The 20,185-nt window shown below is 53.4% G+C and overlaps 2 protein-coding genes across 2 annotated transcripts in view; both read left to right on the top strand.

The window, feature by feature from the left end:
- The window catches only part of LOC147109742 (uncharacterized), a 36,786-nt gene extending 17,759 nt beyond the window's left edge, over positions 1-19,027 (top strand). Inside the window, exon 3 of the mRNA XM_086004221.1 lies at positions 18,536-19,027. Coding sequence (XP_085860347.1) covers positions 18,536-18,561 — 26 coding nt within the window. The 3' untranslated portion in view covers positions 18,562-19,027. The remainder of the gene's footprint in view (positions 1-18,535) is intronic.
- Positions 1-20,185, top strand: part of LOC147109741 (protein capicua homolog) — a 445,457-nt gene that overhangs the window by 413,746 nt on the left and 11,526 nt on the right. The gene's annotated exons all lie outside the window — the stretch shown is intronic.

Here is a 20,185-nt window from a genome sequence, read left to right as displayed (position 1 = left end):
TGTGATCTCCTCACCCCCAAAACTGTGATCACCTCACCCCCAAACTGTGATCTCCTCACCCCACAAACTGTGATCTCCTCACCCCTCAAACTGTGATCTCCTCACCCGGCAAACTGTGATCTCCTCACCCCCCAAACTGTGATCTCCTCACCCCCCAAACTGTGATCTCCTCGTCCCCCAAACTGTGATCACCTCACCCCTCAAACTGTGATCACCACACCCACCAAACTGTGATCTCCTCACCCCCAAAATTCTGATCTCCTCACGCCCCGAACTGTGATCTCCTCACCCCCCAAACTGTGATGTCTCACTCCCCAAACTTTGATCACCACATCCCCCAAACTGTGATCTCCTCACCCCCCAAAGCGTGATCACCTCATCCCCCAAACTATGATCTCCTCACCCTCCCAAACTGTGATCACCTCACCCCGCAAACTGTGATCTCCTCATCCCCTAAACTTTGATGTCCTCACTCCCCAAATGTTGATCATCTCACAACCCAAACTGTGATCGCCTCAACCCAAACTGCTCCCATCTCACCCCCCAAACTGTGATCTCCTCACCCCACAAACTGTGATCACCTCATCCCCCAAACTGTGATCACCTCATCCCCCAAACTGTGATCATCTCACCCCCCAAATGCTGATCACCTCACCCCCCAAACTGTGATCTCCTCACTCCCCAAATTGTGATCTCCTCACCCCACAAACTGTAATCTCTTCATCCCCCAAACTGTGATCACCTCACCCCGCAAACTGTGATCTCCTCACCCCACAAACTGTAATCTCCTCATCCCCTAAACTGTGATCTCCTCACCCCCCAAACTGTGATCACCTCACCCCACAAACTGTGATCACATCAGCCCCCAAACTGTGATCACCTCATCCCCGAATCTGTGATCACCTCATCCCCCACACTGTGATCACCTCATCCCCCAAACTGTGATCATCTCACCCCGCAAACTGTGATCACCTCATCCCCGAATCTGTGATCACCTCATCCCCCACACTGTGATCACCTCATCCCCCAAACTGTGATCTCCTCACCCCCACAAATTGTGATCTCCTCACCCCGATAAACTGTGATCACCTCACCCCCCAAACTGTGATCTCCTCATCCCCCAAACTGTGATCACCTCACCCCCCAAACTGTGATCACCTCACTCCCCAAACTGTGATCTCCTCATCCCCCAAACTATAACCTCCTCATCCCCAAACTGTGATCACCTCACCCCCCAAACTGTGATCTCCTCATCCCCCAAACTGTGATCACCTCACCCCCCAAACTCTGATCACCTCACCCCCCCAAAATGTGATCACCTCATCCCCCAAACTGTGATCACCTCTCCCCCCAAACTGTGATCTCCTCACCCCCTAAAACTGTGATCTCCTCACCCCACAAACTGTGATCTCCTCAACCCCCCAAACTGTGATCCGCTCACCCTCAAACTGTGATCTCCTCATCCCCCAAACTGTGATCTACTCATCCTCCAAACTCTGATCTCCTCATCCCCAACAATTGATCACCTCACCCCCAAACTGTGATCTCCTCACCCCTCAAAGTGTGATCTCCTCACTCCCAAACTCTGATCACTCACCCCCCAAACTATAATCGCCTCATCCCCCAAACTGTGATCACCCCATTCCCCAAACTGTGATCACCTCATCCCCCAAACTGTGATCACCTCACCCCCAAACTGTGATCTCCTCACCCCACAAAGTATAATCTCCTCACCCCCAAACTGTGATCACCTCACCCCTAAACTGCGATCTCCTCACCCCCCAAACTGTTATCTCCTCACCCCCAAACTGTGATCACCTCACCCCCAAAATGTGATCTCCTCACCCCACAAACTATAATCTCCTCACCCCCAAACTGTGATCACCTCACCCCTAAACTGTGATCACCTCACCCCCAAACTGTGATCTCCTCACCCCACAAACTATAATCTCCTCACCCCCAAACTGTGATCACCTCACCCCTAAACTGTGATCTCCTCACCCCCCAAACTGTGATCTCCTCATCCCCAAACTGTGATCTCCTCACCCCACAAATTGTGATCACCGAATCCCCCCAAACACTAATCTCACCCCCAAACTGTGATCTCCTCACCCCACAAACTGTGATCTCCTCACCCCCAAACTATAATCTCGTCACCCCGAAACTGTGATCTCCTCACCCCACAAACTGTGATCTCCTCACCCCCCAAAATGTGATCACCTCACCCCAAAATGTGATATCCTCACCCACAAAACTATAATCTCCTCACCCCCCAAACTGTGATCACCTCACCCCCAAACTGTGATCTCCTCATCCCCCAAACTATAATCTCCTCACCCCCCAAACTATAATCTCCTCACCCCCAAAACTGTGAGCTCCTCACCCCCAAACTGTGATCTTCTCACCCCTCAAACTGTGATCTCCTCATCCCCCAAACTGTGATCACCTCATCCCCCAAACTGTGATCTCCTCATCCCCCAAACTGTGATCTCCTCATCCCCCAAACTGTAATCTCCTCACCCCCCAAACTGTGATCTCCTCACACCCGAAACTGTGATCTCCTCACCCCTAAACTTTAATCTCCTCACCCCCCAAACTATAATCTCCTCACCCCCAAGCTGTGATCTCCTCATCCCCCAAACTATAATCCCCTCACCCCCCAAACTGTGATCTCCTCACCCCCAAAACTGTGATCACCTCATCCCCCAAACTGTGATCTCCTAACCCCCGAAACTGTGATCTCGTCACCCCCCAAACTGTGATCTCTTCATCCCCCAAACTGTGATCACCTCACCCCCCCAAACTGTGATCACCTCACCCCACAAACTGTGATCTCCTCACCCCTCAAACTGTGATCTCCTCACCCGGCAAACTGTGATCTCCTCACCCCCCAAACTGTGATCAGCTCACCCCTTAAACTGTGATCACAACACCCACCAAACTGTGATCTCCTCACCCCCCAAACTGTGATCTCCTCGTCCCCCAAACTGTGATCACCTCACCCCTCAAACTGTGATCACCACACCCACCAAACTGTGATCTCCTCACCCCCAAAATTCTGATCTACTCACGCCCCGAACTGTGATCTCCTCACCCCCCAAACTGTGATGTCTCACTCCCCAAACTTTGATCACCACATCCCCCAAACTGTGACCTCCTCAACCCCCAAAGCGTGATCACCTCATCCCCCAAACTATGATCTCCTCACCCTCCCAAACTGTGATCACCTCACCCCGCAAACTGTGATCTCCTCATCCCCTAAACTTTGATGTCCTCACTCCCCAAATGTTGATCATCTCACAACCCAAACTGTGATCTCCTCAACCCAAACTGTTCTCATCTCACCCCCCAAACTGTGATCTCCTCACCCCACAAACTGTGATCACCTCATCCCCCAAACTGTGATCACCTCATCCCCCAAACTGTGATCATCTCACCCCCCAAATGCTGATCACCTCACCCCCCAAACTGTGATCTCCTCACTCCCCAAATTGTGATCTCCTCACCCCACAAACTGTAATCTCTTCATCCCCCAAACTGTGATCTCCCCACCCCGCAAACTGTGATCTCCTCACCCTCAAACTGTAATCTCCTCATCCCCCAAACTGTGATCTCCTCACCCCCCAAACTGTGATCACCTCACCCCACAAACTGTGATCACATCAGCCCCCAAACTGTGATCACCTCATCCCCGAATCTGTGATCACCTCATCCCCCACACTGTGACCACCTCATCCCCCAAACTGTGATCATCTCACCCCGCAAACTGTGATCACCTCATCCCCGAATCTGTGATCACCTCATCCCCCACACTGTGATCACCTCATCCCCCAAACTGTGATCTCCTCACCCCCACAAATTGTGATCTCCTCACCCCGATAAACTGTGATCACCTCACCCCCCAAACTGTGATCTCCTCATCCCCCAAACTGTGATCACCTCACCCCCCAAACTGTGATCACCTCACTCCCCAAACTGTGATCTCCTCATCCCCCAAACTATAACCTCCTCATCCCCAAACTGTGATCACCTCACTCCCCAAACTGTGATCTCCTCATCCCCCAAACTGTGATCACCTCACCCCCCAAACTCTGATCACCTCACCCCCCCAAAATGTGATCACCTCATCCCCCAAACTGTGATCACCTCTCCCCCCAAACTGTGATCTCCTCACCCCCTAAAACTGTGATCTCCTCACCCCACAAACTGTGATCTCCTCAACCCCCCAAACTGTGATCCGCTCACCCTCAAACTGTGATCTCCTCATCCCCCAAACTGTGATCTACTCATCCTCCAATCTCTGATCTCCTCATCCCCAACAATTGATCACCTCACCCCCAAACTGTGATCTCCTCACCCCTCAAAGTGTGATCTCCTCACTCCCAAACTCTGATCACTCACCCCCCAAACTATAATCGCCTCATCCCCCAAACTGTGATCACCCCATTCCCCAAACTGTGATCACCTCATCCCCCAAACTGTGATCACCTCACCCCCAAACTGTGATCTCCTCACCCCACAAAGTATAATCTCCTCACCCCCAAACTGTGATCACCTCACCCCTAAACTGCGATCTCCTCACCCCCCAAACTGTTATCTCCTCACCCCCAAACTGTGATCACCTCACCCCTAAACTGTGATCACCTCACCCCCAAAATGTGATCACCTCACCCCACAAACTATAATCTCCTCACCCCCAAACTGTGATCACCTCACCCCTAAACTGTGATCACCTCACCCCCAAACTGTGATCTCCTCACCCCACAAACTATAATCTCCTCACCCCCAATCTGTGATCACCTCACCCCTAAACTTTGATCACCTCACCCCCAAACTGTGATCTCCTCACCCCACAAACTATAATCTCCTCACCCCCAAACTGTGATCACCTCACCTCTAAACTGTGATCTCCTCACCCCCCAAACTGTGATCTCCTCATCCCCAAACTGTGATCTCCTCACCCCACAAATTGTGATCACCTAATCCCCCCAAACACTCATCTCACCCCCAAACTGTGATCTCCTCACCCCCCAAACTGTGATCTCCTCACCCCCCAAACTGTGATCTCCTCACCCCCAAACTATAATCTCGTCACCCCGAAACTGTGATCTCCTCACCCCCCAAACTGTGATCTCCTCACCCCCCAAACTGTGATCTGCTCATCCCCCAAACTATAATCTCCTCACCCCGCAAACTGTGATCTCCTCACCCCCCAAAATGTGATCACCTCACCCCAAAATGTGATATCCTCACCCACAAAACTATAATCTCCTCACCCCCCAAACTGTGATCTCCTCACACCCAAACTGTGATCTCCTCATCCCCCAAACTATAATCTCCTCACCCCCAAAACTGTGATCTCCTCACCCCCAAACTGTGATCTTCTCACCCCTCAAACTGTGATCTCCTCATCCCCCAAACTGTGATCACCTCATCCCCCAAACTGTGATCTCCTCATCCCCCAAACTGTAATCTCCTCACCCCCGAAACTGTGATCTCCTCACCCCTAAACTTTAAACTCCTCACCCCCCAAACTATAATCTCCTCACCCCCAAGCTGTGATCTCCTCATCCCCCAAACTATAATCCCCTCACCCCCCAAACTATAATCACCTCAGCCTCCAAACTGCGATCTCCTCACCCCCCAAACTGTGATCTCCTCACCCCCAAAACTGTGATCACCTCATCCCCCAAACTGTGATCTCCTAACCCCCGAAACTGTGATCTCGTCACCCCCCAAACTGTGACCTCTTCATCCCCCAAACTGTGATCACCTCACCCCCCCAAACTGTGATCACCTCATCCCCCAAGCCGTGATCACCTCATCCCCCAAACTGTAATCACCTCACCCCCCCAAACGGTGACCTCCTCACCCCACAAACTGTGATCTCCTCATCCCCCAAACTGTGATCACCTCATCCCCCAAACTGTGATCACCTCATCCCCCAAACGGTGACCTCCTCACCCCACAAACTATGATCACCTCAGCCCCCAAACGGTGACCTCCTCACCCCACAAAATGTGATCTCCTCATCCCCCAAACTGTGATCTCCTCACCCCCCAAAATGTGATCTCCTCACCCCCCAAACTGTGATCTCCTCACCCCCAAACTGTGATCATCTCACCCAGCAAACTGTGATCACCTCATCCCCGAATCTGTGATCTCCTCTCCCCCAAACTGTGATCACCTCAACCCCAAACTGTGATCACCTCAACCCCAAACTGTGATCTCCTCACCCCCCAAACTGTGATCTCCTCACTCCCAAACTGTGATCACCTCACCCCCCAAACTATAATCGCCTCATCCCCCAAACTGTGATCACCCCATTCCCCAAACTGTGATCACCTCATCCCCCAAACTGTGATCACCTCATCCCCCAAACGGTGACCTCCTCACCCCACAAACTATGATCACCTCAGCCCCCAAACGGTGACCTCCTCACCCCACAAACTGTGGTCTCCTCATCCCCCAAACTGTGATCTCCTCACCCCATAAACTGTGATCTCCTCATCCCCCAAACTGTGATCACCTCACTCCCCAAACTGTGATCACCTCACTCCCCAAACTGTGATCACCTCACTCCCCAAACTGTGATCTCCTCATCCCCCAAACTGTGATCACCTCACTCCCCAAACTGTGATCACCTCACTCCCCAAACTGTGATCACCTCACTCCCCAAACTGTGATCACCTCACTCCCCAAACTGTGATCAACTCAGCCCCCAAAATGTGATCTCCTCATCCCCAAAATTCTGATCTCCTCACGCCCCGAACTGTGATCTCCTCACCCCCCAAACTGTGATCACCTCACCCCCCAACCTGTGATCACCTCACCCCCCCAAACTGTGATCTCCTCATCCCCGAAACTTTGATGTCCTCACTCCCCAAACGTTGATCATCTCACCCCCCAAACTCTGATCTCCTCACCCCTAAACTGTGCTCATCTCACCCCTCAAACTGTGATCTCCTCACCCCACAAACTGTGATCGCCTCCCCACCAAACTGTGCTTACCTCATCCCCCAAACTTTGATCACCTCATCCCCCAAACTGTGATCACCTCATCCCGCAAACTGTGATCACCTCACCCCCAAACTGTGATCTCCTCATCCTCCAAACTGTGATCTCCTCACCCCACAAACTTTAATCTCCTCACCCCCCAAACTGTGATCACCTCACCCCCCAAACTGTGTTCACCTCATCCCCCAAACTGTGATCACCTCATCCCCCAAACTGTGATTTCCTCACCCACAAAACTGTGATCACCTCATCACCCAAACTGTGATCATCTCACCCAGCAAACTGTGATCACCTCATCCCCGAATCTGTGATCACCTCATCCCCCACACTGTGATCACCTCACCCCCCAAACTGTGATCTCCTCACCCCCACAAACTGTGATCACCTCACCCGCCAAAATGTGATCTCCTCATCCCCCAAACTGTGATCACCTCACCCCCCAAACTGTGATCACCTCACCCCCCAAACTGTGATCACCTCACCCCCCAAACTGTGATCACCTCATCCCCCAAACTGTGATCTCCTCAGCCCACAAACTGTGATCACCTCACCCCCCAACACTGTGATCTCCTCACCCCCCAAACTGTGATCTCCTCACCCCCCAAAATGTGATCTCCTCACCCCCCAAACTGTGATCTCCTCACCCCCAAACTGTGATCTACTCATCCTCCAAACTATCATCTCCTCATCCCCCAAACTGTGATCACCTCACCCCCAAACTGTGATCTCCTCACCCCCCAAACTGTGATCTCCTCACCCCCAAACACTGTGATCTCCTCACCCCCCAAACTGTGATCTCCTCACCCCCCAAAATGTGATCTCCTCACCCCCCAAACTGTGATCTCCTCACCCCCAAACTGTGATCATCTCACCCAGCAAACTGTGATCACCTCATCCCCGAATCTGTCATCTCCTCTCCCCCAAACTGTGATCACCTCACCCCCAAACTGTGATCTCCTCACCCCCCAAACTGTGATCTCCTCACTCCCAAACTGTGATCACCTCACCCCCCAAACTATAATCGCCTCATCCCCCAAACTGTGATCACCCCATTCCCCAAACTGTGATCACCTCATCCCCCAAACTGTGATCACCTCACCCCCAAACTGTGATCTCCTCACCCCACAAACTATAATCACCTCACCCCCAAACAGTGATCACCTCATCCCCCAAACTGTGATCACCTCACCCCTAAACTGTGATCTCCTCACCCTGCAAACTGTGATCTCCTCACCCCCAAACTGTGATCTCCTCACCCCACAAATTGTGATCTCCTCACCCCCCAAACTGTGATCTCCTCACCCCCCAAACTGTGATCTCCTCACCCCCCAAACTGTGATCTCCTCACCCCCCAAACTGTGATCGCCTCACCCCCCAAACTGTGATCTCCTCACCACCAAACTATAATCTCATCACCCCCCAAACTGGGATCTGCTCATCCCCCAAACTATAATCTCCTCACCCCGCAAACTGTGATCTCCTCACCCCCCAAACTCTGATCTCCTCACACCCCAAACTATAATCTCCTCACCCCCCAAACTGTGATCTGCTCATCCCCCAAACTGTGATCTTTTCATCCCCAAACTGTGATCTCCTCACCCCCCAAACTGTGATCTCCTCACCCCCCAAACTGTGATCTCCTCACCCCCCAAACTGTGATCTCCTCACCCCCCAAACTGTGATCTCCTCACCCCCCAAACTGTGATCACCTCATCCCCCAAACTGTGATCATCTCACCCCCCAAACTGTGATCTCCTCACCCCCCAAACTGTGATCACCTCATCCCCCAAACTGTGATCACCTCACCCCCCAAACTGTGATCTCCTATCCCCCGAAACTGTGATCTCCTCACCCCCAAAACTGTGATCTCCTCACCCCCCAAACTGTGATCTCCTCACCCCCCAAACTGTGATCACCTCATCCCCCAAACTGTGATCACCTCACCCCCCAAACTGCGATCTCCTATCACCCGAAACTGTGATCACCTCACCCCCTACCTCTGATCTCCTCACCCCACAAACTGTGATCTCCTCACTCCACACACTGTGATCACCTCATCCCCCGAGCTGTGATCACCTCATCTCCCAAACTGTGATCTCCTCACTCCCCAATCTATGATCACCTCACCCCCCAAACTGTGATCTCCTCACCCCCAAACTCTGATCACCTCACCCCCCCAAACTGTGATCACCTCATCCCCAAAACAGTGATCACCTCATCCCCCAAACTGTGATCTCCTCACCCCCCAAACTGTGATCAGCTCACCCCCCAAACTGTGATGTCCTCATCCCCCAAATTCTGATCACCTCACCCCTCAAACTGTGATCACCTCACCCCCCCAAACTGTGAACTCCTCATCCCCCAAACTGTGATCACCTCACCACCCAAACTGTGATCACCTCACCCCCCAAACTGTGATCACCTCACCCCCCAAACTGTGATCTCCTCACCCCCCAAACTGTGATCTCCTCATCCCCCAAACTGTGATCTCCTCACCCCCAAACTGTGATCTGCTCACCCTCCAAAATATATTCGCCTCATCCCCCAAAATGTGATCACCCCATTCCCCAAACTGTGATCACCTCATCCCCTAAACTGTGATCACCTCACCCCCAAACTGTGATCTCCTCATCCCGCAAACTGTGATCTCCTCACCCCACAAACTATAATCTCCTCACCCCCAAACTGTGATCACCTCACCCCCAAACTGTGATCACCTCACCCCCAAACTGTGATCTCCTCACCCCACAAACTATAATCTCCTCACACCCAAACTGTGATCACCTCACCCACCAAACTGTGATCACCTCACCCCCAAACAGTGATCTCCTCACCCCCCAAACTGTGATCACCTCACACCCCAAACAGTGATCACCTCACCCCCAAACTGTGATCACCTCACACCCCAAACTGTGATCTCCTCACCCCCAAACTGTGATCACCTCACACCCCAAACTGTGATCTCCTCATCCCCCAAACTGTGATCTACTCATCCTCCAAACTATCATCTCCTCACCCCGCAAAACTGTGATCACCTCACCCTCAAACTCTGATCTCCTCACCCCACAAACTGTGATCTCCTCACTCCCAAACTGTGACCACCTCACCCCCAAAGTGTGATCTCCTCACCCCACAAACTATAATCCCCTCACCCCCAAATTGTGATCACCTCTTCCCCCAAACTGTGATCACCTCACCCCCAAACTGTGATCTCCTCACCCCCAAACTATAATCACCTCACCCCCAATCTGTGATCACCTCATCCCCGAAACTGTGATCACCTCATCCCCCAAACTGTGATCTCCTCACCTCCCAAACTGTGATCACCTCATCCCCCAAACTGTGATCTCCTCACCCCCCAAACTTTGATGTCCTCATCCCCCAAACTGTGATCACCTCACCCCCCGCAAACTGTGACCTCCTCACCCCCTAAACTGTGATCACCTCACCCCCAAACTGTGATCTCCTCATCCCCCAAACTGTGATCACCTCACCACCCAAACTGTGATCACCTCACGCACCAAACTGTGATCACCTCACCCACCAAACTGTGAGCACCTCACCCCCCAAACTGTGATCTCCTCACCACACAAACTGTGATCTCCTCACCCCACACACTGCGAACACCTCATCCACAAACATTGACCATCTCACCCCCCAAACTGTGATCAACTCATCCCCCAAACGGTGATCACCTCATCCCGCAAACTGTGATCAGCTCATCCCCCGAACTGTGATCGCCTCATCCCACAAACTGTGATCTCCTCATCTCCCAAACTGTGATCTCCTCACCCCTAAACTGTGATCTCCTCACCCCCCAAAAAGTGATCTCCTCACCCCCCAAACTGTGATCTCCTCACCCCCCAAAATGTGATCAACTCAACCCCAAACTTTGATGTCCTCATCCCCCAAACTGTGATCACCTCAGCCACCAAACTGTGATCACCTCACCCCCCCAAACTGTGACCTCCTCACCCCCTCAACTGTGATCACCTCACCCCACAAACTGTGATCTACTCATCCCCCATACTGTGATCACCTCACCCCCCAAACTGTGAGCACCTCACCCCCCAAACTGTGAGCACCTCACCCCCCAAACTGTGATCTCCTCACCCCACAAACTGTGATCACCTCACCCCACAAACTGTGATCACCTCACCCCACAAACTGTGATCACCTCATCCCGCAAACTGTGATCAGCTCACCCCCAAACTGTGATCACCTCACCCCACAAACTGTGATCACCTCATCCCCCAAACTGAGACCACCTCACCCCCAAACTGTGATCTCCTCACCCCACAAACTATAATCTCCTCACACCCAAACTGTGATCACCTCACCCACAAAAATGTGATCACCTCACCCCCACACTGTGATCTCCTCACCCCCAAACTATAATCACCTCACCCCCAAACTGTGATCACCTCATCCCCCAAACTGTGATCTCCTCAGCCCCAAACTGTGATCTCCTCACCCCCCAAACTCTGATCACCTCACCCCCCAAAACTATAATCCCCTCACACCCCAAACTGTGATCTCCTCACACCCCAAACTATAATCTCCTCACCCCCCAAACTGTGATCTCCTCACCCCCCAAAATGTGATCTCCTCACCCCCCAAACTGTGATCTCCTCACCCCCAAACTGTGATCTACTCATCCTCCAAACTATCATCTCCTCATCCCCCAAACTGTGATCACCTCACCCCCAAACTGTGATCTCCTCACCCCCCAAACTGTGACCTCCTCACTCCCAAACTGTGATCACCTCACCCCCCAAACTATAATCGCCTCATCCCCCAAACTGTGATCACCCCATTCCCCAAACTGTGATCACCTCACCCCCAAACTGTGATCTCCTCACCCCCCAACACTGTGATCTCCTCACCCCCCAAACTGTGATCTCCTCACCCCCCAAAATGTGATCTCCTCACCCCCCAAACTGTGATCTCCTCACCCCCAAACTGTGATCATCTCACCCAGCAAACTGTGATCACCTCATCCCCGAATCTGTGATCTCCTCATCCCCCAAACTGTGATCTCCTCACCCCCCAAACTATAATCGCCTCATCCACCAAACTGTGATCACCCCATTCCCCAAACTGTGATCACCTCACCCCTAAACTGTGATCTCCTCACCCCCAAAATGTGATCTCCTCACCCCCCAAACTCTGATCTCCTCATCCCCCAAACTGTGATCACCTCACCACCCAAACTGTGATCACCTCACCCCCAAACTGTGATCTCCTCACCCCCAAACTATAATCACCTCACCGCCAAACAGTGATCACCTCATCCCCCAAACTGTGATCACCTCACCCCCAAAATGTGATCTCCTCACCCCCCAAACTGTGATCTCCGCACCCCCAAACTGTGATCACCTAACCCCCAAACTCTGATCTCCTCATCCCCCAAACTGTGATCTCCTCACCCCCCAAACTGTGATCTCCTCACCCCCAAACTATAATCTCATCACCCCGAAACTGTGATCTCCTCACCCCCCAAACTGTGATCTCCTCACCCCCCAAACTGTGATCTGCTCATCCCCCAAACTATAATCTCCTCACCCCGCAAACTGTGATCTCCTCACCCCCCAAACTGTGATTACCTCACCCCAAAATGTGATATCCTCACCCCCCAAACTATAATCTCCTCACCCCCAAACTGGGATCTCCTCACCCCCAAACTGTGATCTCCTCACCCCCAAACTGTGATCTCCTCATCCCCCAAACTGTGATCTCCTCACCGCCCAAACTGTGATCTCCTCACCCCCCAAACTGTGATCTCCTCACCGCCCAAACTGTGATCTCCTCATCCCCCAAACTGTGATCTCCTCACCGCCCAAACTGTGATCTCCTCACCCCCAAACTGTGATCTCCTCATCCCCCAAACTGTGATCTCCTCACCTCCCAAACTGTGATCTCCTCACCCCCCAAACTGTGATCTCCTCACCCCCGAAACTGTGATCTCCTCATCCGCCAAACTGTGATTTCCTCACTACCCAAAATGTGATCTCCTCACCCCCAAAATATAATGTCCTCTCCCCCCAAACTATAATCTCCTCACCCCCAAGCTGTGATCTCCTCATCCCCCAAACGATAATCTCCTCACCCCCCAAACTATAATCACCTCACCCTCCAAACTGTGATCTCCTCACCCCCCAAACTGTGATCTCCTCACCCCCCAAACTGTGATCCCCTTCATCCCCCAAACTGTGATCTCTTCATCCCCCAAACTGTGATCACCTCACCCCCCAAACTGTGATCACCTCACCCCCTACCTGTGATCTCCTCACCCCACAAACTGTGATCTCCTCACTCCACACACTGTGATCACCTCATCCCCCGAGCTGTGATCACCTCATCCCCCAAACTGTAATCACCTCACCCCCCAAACTGTGATCACCTCACTCCCCAAACTGTGATCAACTCATCCCCCAAACTGTGAACTCCTCACCCCACAAACTGTGATCTCCTCACCCCCAAACTCTGATCACCTCACCCCCCAAACTGTGATCACCTCATCCCCAAAACGGTGATCACCTCATCCCCCAAACTGTGATCTCCTCACCCCCCAAACTGTGATCAGCTCACCCCCCAAACTGTGATGTCCTCATCCCCCAAACTGTGATCACCTCACCCCCCAAACTGTGATCACCTCATCCCCAACACGGTGATCACCTCATCCCCCAAACTGTGATCTCCTCACCCCCCAAACTGTGATCAGCTCACCCCCCAAACTGTGATGTCCTCATCCCCCAAACTGTGATCACCTCACCCCCCAAACTGTGATCACCTCACCCCCCAAACAGTGATCTCCTCCTCCCCCAAACTATGATCACCTCACCACCCAAACTGTGATCACCTCACCCCCCAAACTGTGATCTCCTCACCCCCCAAACTGTGATCTCCTCATCCCCCAAACTGTGATCTCCTCACCCCCAAACTGTGATCTACTCATCCTCCAAACTATCATCTCCTCATCCCCCCAACTGTGATCACCTCACCCCCCAAACTATATTCGCCTCATCCCCCAAAATGTGATCACCCCATTCCCCAAACTGTGATCACCTCATCCCCCAAACTGTGATCACCTCACCCCCAAACTGTGATCTCCTCACCCCACAAACTATAATCTCCTCACCCCCAAACTGTGATCACCTCACTCACCAAACTGTGATCACCTCACCCCCAAACAGTGATCTCCTCAACCCCAAAATATAATCCCCTCACCCCCAAACTGTGATCACCTCACACCCCAAACTGTGATCTCCTCATCCCCCAAACTGTGATCTACTCATCCTCCAAACTATCATCTCCTCACCCCCCAAACTGCGATCACCTCACCCTCAAACTCTGATCTCCTCACCCCACAAACTGTGATCTCCTCACTCCCAAACTGTGATCACCTCACCCCCCAAACTATAATCGCCTCATCCCCCAAACTGTGATCACCTCACCCCCAAAGTGTGATCTCCTCACCCCACAAACTATAATCCCCTCACCCCCAAATTGTGATCACCTCACCCCCCAAACTGTGATCACCTCACCCCCAAACTGTGATCTCCTCACCCCCAAACTATAATCACCTCACCCCCAATCTGTGATCACCTCATCCCCGAAACTGTGATCAACTCACCCCCCAAACTTTGATGTCCTCATCCCCCAAACTGTGATCACCTCACCCCCCCAAACTGTGACCTCCTCACCCCCTAAACTGTGATCACCTCACCCCCAAACTGGGATCTCCTCATCCCCCAAACTGTGACCTCCTCACCCCCTAAACTGTGATCACCTCACCCCCAAACTGGGATCTCCTCATCCCCCAAACTGTGATCACCTCACCCACCAAACTGTGAGCACCTCACCCCCCAAACTGTGATCTCCTCACCACACAAACTGTGATCTCCTCACCCCACACACTGCGATCTCCTCACCCCCCAAACTGCGAACACCTCATCCCCAAACATTGATCATCTCACCCCCCAAACTGTGATCACCTCATCCCCCAAACGGTGATCACCTCATCCCGCAAACTGTGATCAGCTCATCCCCCGAACTCTGATCTCCTCATCCCACAAACTGTGATCTCCTCATCTCCCAAACTGTGATCTCCTCACCCCTAAACTGTGATCTCCTCACCCCCCAAACTGTGATCTCCTCACCCCCCAAACTGTGATCAACTCACCCCCCAAACTTTGATGTCCTCATCCCCCAAACTGTGATCACCTCAGCCCCCAAACTGTGATCACCTCACCCCCCCAAACTGTGACCTCCTCACCCCCTAAACTGTGATCACCTCACCCGCCAAACTGTGATCTACTCATCCTCCAAATTGTGATCACCTCACCACCCAAACTGTGATCACCTCACCCCCCCAAACTGTGATCTCCTCATCCCCCAAACTGTGATCACCTCACCACCCAAATTGTGATCTCCTCACTCCCCAAACTGTGATAATCTGAACCCCCAAACTGTGATCTCCTCGCCCCCCCAAACAGTGATCACCTCACCCCCCAAACTGTGATCACCTCATTCCCCAAACTGTGATCTCCTCACCCCCCAAACTGTGATCTCCTCACTCCCAAACTGTGATCACCTCACCCCCCAAACTATATTCGCCTCATCCCCCAAACTGTGATCACCCCATTCCCCAAACTGAGATCACCTCACCCCCAAACTGTGATCTCCTCACCCCACAAACTATAATCTCCTCACACCCAATCTGTGATCACCTCACCCACCAAAATGTGATCACCTCACCCCCAAACTGTGATCTCCTCACCCCAAAACTATAATCACCTCACCCCCAAACTGTGATCACCTCATCCCCCAAAATGTGATCTCCTCACCCCCAAACTGTGATCTCCTCACACCCCAAACTGTAATCTCCTCACCCCCCAAACTGTGATCTCCTCATCCCACAAACTGTGATCTCCTCACCCCCAAACTATAATCTCCTCACCCCCCAAACTGTGATCTCCTCATCCCACAAACTGTGATCACCTCACCCCCCAAACTATAATCTCCTCATCCCCCAAACTGTGATCTCCTCACTCCCCAAACTGTGATCCCCTCATCCCCCAAACTCTGATCACCTCACCCCCCAAACTGTGATCTCCACACCCCCCAAACTATAATCTCCTCACCCCCCAAACTGTGATCTCCTCACTCCCCAAACTGTGATCTCCTCATCCCCAAACTGTGATCACCTCACCCCGCAAACTGTGATCTCCTCACTCCCCAAACTGTGATCTCCACACCCCCCAAACTATAATCTCCTCACCCCGCAAACTGTGATCACCTCATCCCGCAAACTGTGATCATCTCACCCCACAAGCTGTGATCTCCTCACCCCCAAACTGTGATCTCCTCACCCCCCAAACTGTGATCTCCTCACCCCACAAACTGTGATCACCTCATCCCCCAAACTTTGATCACCTCATCCCCCAAACTGTGATCTCCTCATCCCACAAACTGTGATCTCCTCACCCCCAAACTATAATCTCCTCATCCCCCAAACTGTGATCACCTCACCCCCAAACTGTGATCACCTCACCCAAAACTCTGTTCTCCTCATCCCCCAAACTGTGGGGACACCTCAACCCGACCCCCCAAACTGTGAGACTCCTCACCCCGCAAACTGTGGGGACTCCTCACCCCCCAAACTGTGGGACTCCACCCCCCCAAACTGTGGAACTCCTCACCCCCCAAACTGTGGGACTCCTCACCCCCCAAACTGTGGGGACTCCTCACCCCCCAAACTGTGGGGACTCCTCACCCCCCAAACTGTGGGACTCCTCACCCCGCAAACTGTGGGACTCCTCACCCCCCAAACTGTGGGACTCCTCACCCCGCAAACTGTGGGACTCCTCACCGCCAAACTGTGGGACTCCTCACCCCCCAAACTGTGGGACTCCTCACCCCCCAAACTGTGGGACTCCTCACCCCCAAACTGTGGGACTCCTCACCCCCCAAACTGTGGGACTCCTCACCCCCCAAACTGTGATCTCCTCACTCCCCAAACTGTGGAACTCCTCACCCCCCAAACTGTGGGACTCCTCACCCCCCAAACTGTGGGACTCCTCACCCCGCAAACTGTGGGACTCCTCACCCCGCAAACTGTGGGACTCCACCCCCCCCCAAACTGTGGAACTCCTCACCCCCCAAACTGTGGGACTCCTCACCCCCCAAACTGTGGAACTCCTCACCCCCAAACTGTGGGACTCCTCACCCCCCCAAACTGTGAGACTCCTCACCCCCCAAACTGTGGGACTCCTCACCCCCAGACTGTGAGACTCCTCACCCCCCAAACTGTGGGACTCCTCACCCCCAGACTGTGAGACTCCTCACCCCCAAACTGTGGGACTCCTCACCCCCAAACTGTGGGACTCCTCACCCCCCAAACTGTGGGACTCCTCACCCCCCAAACTGTGGGACTCCTCACCCCCGAAACTGTGGGACTCCTCACCCCCAAACTGTGAGACTCCTCACCCCGCAAACTGTGAGACTCCTCACCCCCCAAACTGTGGGAATCCACTCCCCCTAAACTGTGGGACTCCTCACCCCCCAAACGATGGGACTTCTCACCCCCCAAACTGTGGGACCCCTCACCCCCCAAACTGTGGGACTCCTCACCCCCCAAACTGTGGGACTCCTCACCCCCAAACTGTGGGACTCCTCACCCCCCAAACTGTGGGACTCCTCACCCCCCAAACTGTGGGACTCCTCACCCCCCAAACTGTGGGACTCCTCACCCCCCAAACTGTGGGACTCCTTACCACCCAAACTGTGGGACTCCTCACCCCCCAAACTGTGAGACTCCTCACCCCCACAAACTGTGAGACTCCTCACCCCCCAAACTGTGAGACTCCTCACCCCCCAAACTGTGAAACTCCTCTCCACCCCAAACTGTGAGACTCCTCACCCCCCAAACTGTGGAACAACTCACCCCCCAAACTGTAGGACTCCTCACCCCCCAAACTGTGGAACACCTCACCCCCCAAGCTGTAGGACTCCTCACCCCCCAAACTGTGGGACTCCTCACCCCCCAAACTATGGGGCTCCTCACCCCCTCCAAACTGTGGGACTCCTCACCCCCCAAACTGTGGGACTCCTCACCCCCCAAACTGTTGGACTCCTCACCCCCCAAACTGTTGGACTCCTCACCCCCCAAACTGTAGGACTCCTCACCCCCCAAACTGTTGGACTCCTCACCCCCCAAACTGTGGGACTCCTCACCCCCCAAACTGTTGGATTCCTCACCCCCCAAACTGTGGGACTCCTCACCCCCCAAACTGTTGGACTCCTCACCCCGCCCCACAAATGGTGCGACTCGTCACCCCACCCTCCCAGCTGTGGGACACCTCACCCCAACCCCCCAAACTGTGGGACTCCTCACCCCACCCCACAACCCCCCCCCCACCCCACAACCTGTGGGACTTCTCAACCCCCCCCCAACTGTGGAGACTCCTCACCTCCCAAACTACAGACTCCTCACCTTCTTTGATTTTAATTCCAGATTTCGCTGAGGAGATGAGTCACTGAAGATGGCGAGTGATGGATGCTGGTATGGGGGAGGGGCGACCGAGAGCGAGGCGCCCGTGGAATCGCCAAGTCTACACGACCCAACCTCTTTACTCGCTCCCCTACCGGGGGCTCCACGCGATTACCCTGGAAGCCCCTCGTACTTTTTGGGGAGGAGAGATCGATCCTGTGATTCACGTTTGGACCAGCAAGATTATTCCATGAAGAGAGGAACTTATTTATTTTCGGTTTCAATTGACTGCGCAAATCTGTGCGGTTGTGACTTGACTCGGGACTAGAAGCCTTCAGGAGGATGAGGCATCCGGCTGCTCCGAGCGAGGTTGGCCTGACTGAGCGCTTCCTTCGAGGAGTGGAATTTGTTTGCTTTTTTTCCAATATATTTTTCTCTGTGGGTCATCTGGAGATCAAGTTGTGCGTGGGAGCGCCATTTTTTTTGCACGTGACGGGATCGTTCGATATTTTGATTTGTTTGCACTGGGGGAGAGGGGGGTTACAGGGGAGGATTTGGGGAAGGGGAGCCAGATTGCATCTTGGCCTGTCTTGCTGAGGGGAGTGGTCTGTGCTGATCCCGTTAATGGAATCTGTCCACACTGTAGAGAATTATGATCGAATAAAAAGCCTCTGTTCAGTGTCACCTCTTGTGAATTATATTTCAATCACTAGCCCACTTGCCCCATCGACCTCTCACCTCACCCCACCGACCCCCCCCCACCTCCCATACCAACCCTCCCCCACCGATCCCACAGTCACCTCCCCCACTGATTTCCCCAACACCCTCTGACCCCTCACCACTGCGATTAACCCCTAACTGACCCCACCCACCCCACCAATGCTTCACCTCCTGATCGACCCCCCTCTGAACCCCTCGCCTCCCCATCAACCCCTTTGCCTCCCCATCGAATCGCCCTCATCTCCCTCTGAGCCCTCACTACCCACTGAACCCTCACCACTGCGATTAAGCCCCCCCGACCCCTCACCTCTCCTCCGACCCCTCACCTACTCTCAACGTCCCCATCGATCCCCTCACCTCCACCCTCTGACCTCTCACATCTACCCCAATGACCTCTCACATCTTGTCTCAGCTCGTCCCTACGCACACTCTGGGCTCTACCCTGAGACACACCCTCAAGTATCTCCCCACCTACCTGACCCTCACCTCTACCCTCTGACCTCCCGCGCCTTTTGCACACAGCAAGCTCCCACAAACAGCACTGTGATAATGACCAGATAACGTCTTTAGGTGTTGGTTGAGGAATAAATATAGCTCCTGGTCACCGGGGAGAAATCCCCATCTCTCTTTGAAATAGTGGGATCTTTTACATCCGCCTAAAAGGGCAGATGGCACCTCTGTCAGTGCAGCGCTCCCTCAGTACTGCCCCTCCGACAGTGCAGCACTCCCTCAGTACTGCCCCTCCGACAGTGCAGCGCTCGCTCAGTATTTCCTCTCCGACAGAGCAACGCTCATTCAGTACTGCCCTCAAACAGTGCAGCTCTCCCTCAGTACTGTCCCTCCGACAGTGCTGCGCTCCCTCAGTACTGTCCCTCCGACAGTGCAGCGCTCCCTCAGTACAGCCACTCCGACAGTGCGGCGCTCCCTCAGTACAGCCACTCTGACAGTGCTGCA

This window comes from Somniosus microcephalus, chromosome 12, assembly GCF_052327205.1.
Source record: "Somniosus microcephalus isolate GS21.2 chromosome 12, FLI_Smic_1.0, whole genome shotgun sequence".
NCBI lineage: Eukaryota > Metazoa > Chordata > Chondrichthyes > Squaliformes > Somniosidae > Somniosus > Somniosus microcephalus.
This window is presented reverse-complemented; position numbering and strand designations above follow the sequence as displayed.